This window comes from Sander lucioperca, chromosome 17 (assembly GCF_008315115.2).
Source record: "Sander lucioperca isolate FBNREF2018 chromosome 17, SLUC_FBN_1.2, whole genome shotgun sequence".
Lineage (NCBI taxonomy): Eukaryota > Metazoa > Chordata > Actinopteri > Perciformes > Percidae > Sander > Sander lucioperca.
In genome coordinates, this window is record NC_050189.1 from 18,990,967 (window position 1) to 18,995,966 (window position 5,000).

At 44.5% G+C, this 5,000-nt stretch overlaps 2 protein-coding genes across 3 annotated transcripts in view; both read right to left on the reverse strand.

Moving 5' to 3' along the window:
• Window positions 1-5,000, reverse strand: part of LOC116064546 (zinc finger protein 239-like) — a 914,372-nt gene that overhangs the window by 776,948 nt on the left and 132,424 nt on the right. The window lies entirely within an intron of this gene.
• LOC116064549 (aminoacyl tRNA synthase complex-interacting multifunctional protein 1-like) overlaps window positions 1-5,000 on the reverse strand; it is a 15,016-nt gene that overhangs the window by 5,297 nt on the left and 4,719 nt on the right. For both annotated transcript variants that reach the window (XM_031319786.2, XM_031319785.2), the window contains exon 2: window positions 1,293-1,387. In XM_031319786.2, coding sequence (XP_031175646.1) covers window positions 1,293-1,387 — 95 coding nt within the window. The remainder of the gene's footprint in view (window positions 1-1,292; window positions 1,388-5,000) is intronic.

Sequence of the window (5,000 nt, forward strand, 5' to 3'; positions counted from 1 at the left end):
CTGTCACTTGGATGGTGTTTTGTGCTAACGTTAGCAACCAAACAATCATAGATAGCTAAAACGTTTTTGAAATGATTTCCATCTTCTGTTATTGTATGTAAAGAGAAAAGTTTATTATTTTATGGATTTCACGAATTTCAGTAAGACACGTTAGGCCGTAAACAGTTTAAATCTGAGCATGCGCAACTCACATCTGCCCTCGACTCACATCGGGTAGTGACAGCCGTTTCAAACAACTGGCGTTCATCCGTAGCCATTTTGCAATGTTTACTAATGACTTCGACGTCACAGCGCTGTCGTCACCTGTTTAGCTCGCCTCTGGCCCGCCTCTATCCAACCCGGTCTCACGGCAGTTTGTGTAAGTGTCACGTTATTTTTAGTCTATTGATACGTGTTCACGGGGACGTTTTTCTCGTGGTGGCCAGCACGAAATACCCTACGGGGAAAGGACGCCTCGCACGCCGGGAGAAGGCCGAAAAGGATGCCTCATACGCCAGGAGGCGGCCGCGGGGGACGCGCGACAATAACGGGATGGTGGAGGTTGGGTTTAGGAAAAACATTACGGGGAAAGGACGCCTCACACGCCTGGAGACGGCCGCGGGATTTTCGGCTTTTTATACTACTCCCTACCATTTTCATGCTGTGACCACGAAATATGCTTCCCATTGAAATACATTACTTCACATTTTCGTGCTGACCACCACGTAAAAAAACGAGAAAAACGGCCCCCCGTGAACACATATCAATAGATTAAAAATAACATGACCATTTCACGAACTGCCGTGAGACCGGGCTGGTCTATCAGATACAGCGATGTGATTGGTGCAGCTCGGCTACAAGGGAATAGTTAATGAGCGTCAATACTCAGTGCCAGAGTGACTAGCACAACAAAAATGTCAGAAAAAGAGCAGAAAAAAAACGACAAAAACCTGGAAAAGAAAAGTGACAAAAATACTTGGAAAAAAACTGACAAAACGTCGGGAATATCGGCAAAAATGTTGATTTTTTGACCCGCAAAAAATTGCTTGTTGGTCGACGGAAAGACAACACAAAGGTTAAATGTGGTGTAACTCGCAGGGTTCAAAATTAGCACCATTTACCAGCCAAATGCTGGTAAAATATGCAATTGGCTGGTAGATTCGCTTCACTCACACAATGGTAATCTTTTGAGTGGCTGGTAAAATTTTAACATTCACTAGCCATTTGGCTGGTGGACGAAAAAGTAAATTTTGTACCCTGGTAACTCGGGGGTGTAATGTTCATCAACATGCACGTCATGCATCGGCTCTTACGTGCTTTCTCTCTCGTCAACATGGCGTGCGTCGTTATGTACTCTAAGATGTGCTCGCCTTCTTCTGGATCCAGCTTTTTGATGGCGGCTTCCAGGCTGAGAGACGGACAAACGGACGGTGAGAACAGAGAGGGAAACAGAAAACAGAAAGTTGGAATTAAAAATACGTTTTCCGAACACTGTCGAGTCTGTGGTAGCCTGGTTGACCCCAGACCCTTCTCAGTTGTAACTGAGAGTGGGGGGGTCTGGGAAAGGTTAATTGACAGTTCATTTCCAAAGGGGCGTCACCAACGGACGCCGCTCAAATGCCTCTGGCCGCAATTGGATAGTCCTTCAACCAATCAGACCAACGATCCGGGTGACGCTGCTCTTCGGTAGCCGTCATGTTGAATGTAAACAAAAAGCTGCTCGCTGCTCGCCGTCGCTGCACTATCGTCATCGCGTAAAGCCCGCCTCAACGGTTGTGATTGGTGTAAAGCCCGCCTCAACGGTTGTGATTGGTGTAAACCCGGTTGTGATTGGTGTAAAGCCCGCCTCAACGGTTGTGATTGGTGTAAAGCCGGTTGTGATTGGTGTAAAGCTGGTTGTGATTGGTGTAAAGCCCGCCTCAGCGGTTGTGATTGGTGTAGAGCCCGCCTCAACGGTTGTGATTGGTGTAAAGCCCGCCTCAACGGTTGTGATTGGTGTAAAGCCGGTTGTGATTGGTGTAAAGCTGGTTGTGATTGGTGTAAAGCCCGCCTCAGCGGTTGTGATTGGTGTAGAGCCCGCCTCAACGGTTGTGATTGGTGTAAAGCCCGCCTCAACGGTTGTGATTGGTGTAAAGCCCGCCTCAACGGTTGTGATTGGTGTAAAGCCGGTTGTGATTGGTGTAAAGCTGGTTGTGATTGGTGTAAAGCCCACCTCAGCGGTTGTGATTGGTGTAGAGCCCGCCTCAACGGTTGTGATTGGTGTAAAGCCCGCCTCAACGGTTGTGATTGGTGTAAAGCCCGCCTCAACGGTTGTGATTGGTGTAAAGCCCGCCTCAACGGTTGTGATTGGTGTAAAGCCCGCCTCAACGGTTGTGATTGGTGTAAAGCCCACCTCAACGGTTGTGATTGGTGCCTCAATTTCGGGGACATTGGAAATGGGCTTGAATGGGCTCTTCGCCAGACTGTCATGCAGAGCAAATCTCAAATTTGCCGGAAGTTCGTCAGGGTTTACCCAGGCTAAGTCTGTGGTGCACTTCCAAGAGAATTTGAAGGCCGATGTAACCAAGGTTACGTGTTACGTAGACGTTTAAGTCAAATCCCCAAGCAATCTGGAGCCCTAGGCAAGATTTCAGCAGTTTTTGTCTTTATTAAAAAAAACTTTAGTTGTTTTTTTTTATTACTTTTTGTCGCTTAATTTAAAATATTTCTTTGTTTTCAACTTTTGTCGTTTTGTTCACGTTTTTTTTATAATTTTTTTTTAGGTGCACTTTTTATTTTTTAAAGGGTTAGGGCTAACAAAAATGTTAAAATAATCGACGAAAAGTTGTTTTTTTATTTTATACTTTTTGTCGCTTATTTTAACATTTTTGTTTGTTTTCAACTTTTGTCGTTTTGTTCAAATTTTTTGGGCGTTTTTTTGTTTTGTTTTTTGGTACGCATAAAATTGCATAAATATCCTGCGTATTCCATCGCATTTTTTAAGAAAACGTGGCGCATAATCAAGGATTTTTGCCTGCAACAATCACAAAAAAACTCCACATTTTTCTGGAAGGACTGCCATTGAGTGCAGCATAGAGGTGGATGAATAATTTCTTTGTCATCATGTTTGTTTTGTCAATGTATATGTCACCATTATGTGTACCTTTTAATGTATAGTGAATGAGTGCTGTATGACTGCTGGCTGTCTCTATGTTAGTCCTATGTTACCTGCCTATAGGGACTGCAGATGAAAAGTAGTTTTCTTTACTAATTCTGGCATATTTACATGGTGTTTTTATACAACAATGTTCATAAATATGCATGGTAGCACGTAGCTTACTTCCACAGTGCGTGTTCATGACTTTTTAAGGAAGCACAGGAGGGAGGGATGAGGGATGAGGAGGAGGGAGGGGCGAGCTAGCCTCCGTTTTGTTGACTTCGAACGTCAACAAGAAGTGACGTCACCCAACGTCGCTTAGAGCACCTTTAAACCCTTGATTCGTGCGTGTGAGTGTTCGATATTGTGACTTATTTAGCCCTGCAATAGTTTATATATATATATATCACTTTATGATCTGATCTGTTTTCAGTGTCACCACAGTGTCTAAACTACAGACTGTCTCTGACGTGATGTTTATATACGATCATTCAGATGATATCTCAGAGGAGGAGAACGGCCAGAAGGCTGCACACACACACACACACACACACACACACACACACACACACACACACACACACACAGAGGAACAGAGGACGAAATGTCAGAATTAATTGATAAAGGGAAGTTTATTTGGGATGTCATGTCTGTATGAAGACAGAAACTAATCCTTGTTGTCTCAATCCGCTTCAAAGCACTTCCTGTTTGACACCTGACGGACACACACACACACACACATACACACACACACACACACACACACACACACACACACACACAGACACACACACAACCTGTCATGAAAGTAAATAAAGACATGACAGCATAAAAAGAGCCGTCACTGAAGTTTGGATAGATGGTATCTGTGATGGAAGAATTTACATGTTAATACCATCAAAGTACTGCACACACACACACACACACACACACACACACACACACACACACACATATATACACACACACACACACACACACACACATATATACACACACACACACACACACACACACACACACATACACACACAGGTTGACTGTTTTTAGCAGCAGAGGTTGATAGTGGGCAAGAGAGCGACAACACTGTCGTGGTTAGCTCGCCGAAACTCTGCTGCCGCTGTCTCGGCAACGTTAGCTAATGTCCGCTAGCATATAGGCTAACTATAGCCAGTTAGCTAGCTTTGTGTGTAACGTAATAAAAACCCACCCATCTCGTAGGAGCGAAGCTTAATATTTTATTCAATAACATTATGGTACAAAAGGAGCACTAACGCCACATGTCTTATGTTGACAACGTGGACGCAGATATAAGAAACTACGAAGGCAGTCGTAATATTTACCTAGTTAGCAGGCTAGGCTAACGCTGTTGCGCTAACGTTAGCAAAACATCAGCATAGCTTTAGCTAGCAGTCTAAACTTGTCTCGAGTCCGGACCTTTAACTGTCTACGGTCCGGACTCGAGTACTACAGCCCTGACAGGTAGATATCACTTAGCTGAACAATTGAACAAGCTGCAACTTCTCTGATTGATCCAATGGGAGCCTGACTCTTACATATGACCCCAATCTGCCCTTCTTATGGCTTGAAGCCATAACCTCCGCCGGTTTTTGCCAAAGAAATGCTTCCCCCTAGGTATGTTAAACATCAGGCACCCATCACTGGCTCTGTTTTGTACAATTCACCACGCAACAACTCCTTGGCATTTTGACTTACGCTATGCTGCTACTACTACTAGCTACACGAGTGCGCAAGCAGTGATGACGTTGCCGAGAAATCCAAATTATTACCAACTTCTTCACAACCGCACTCCTGCTCTCCCTCTGACAGATAGAGACTCAGCCAAAGGCCTGAGTCTGGCACAACCACCTCAACCAGAATCTAA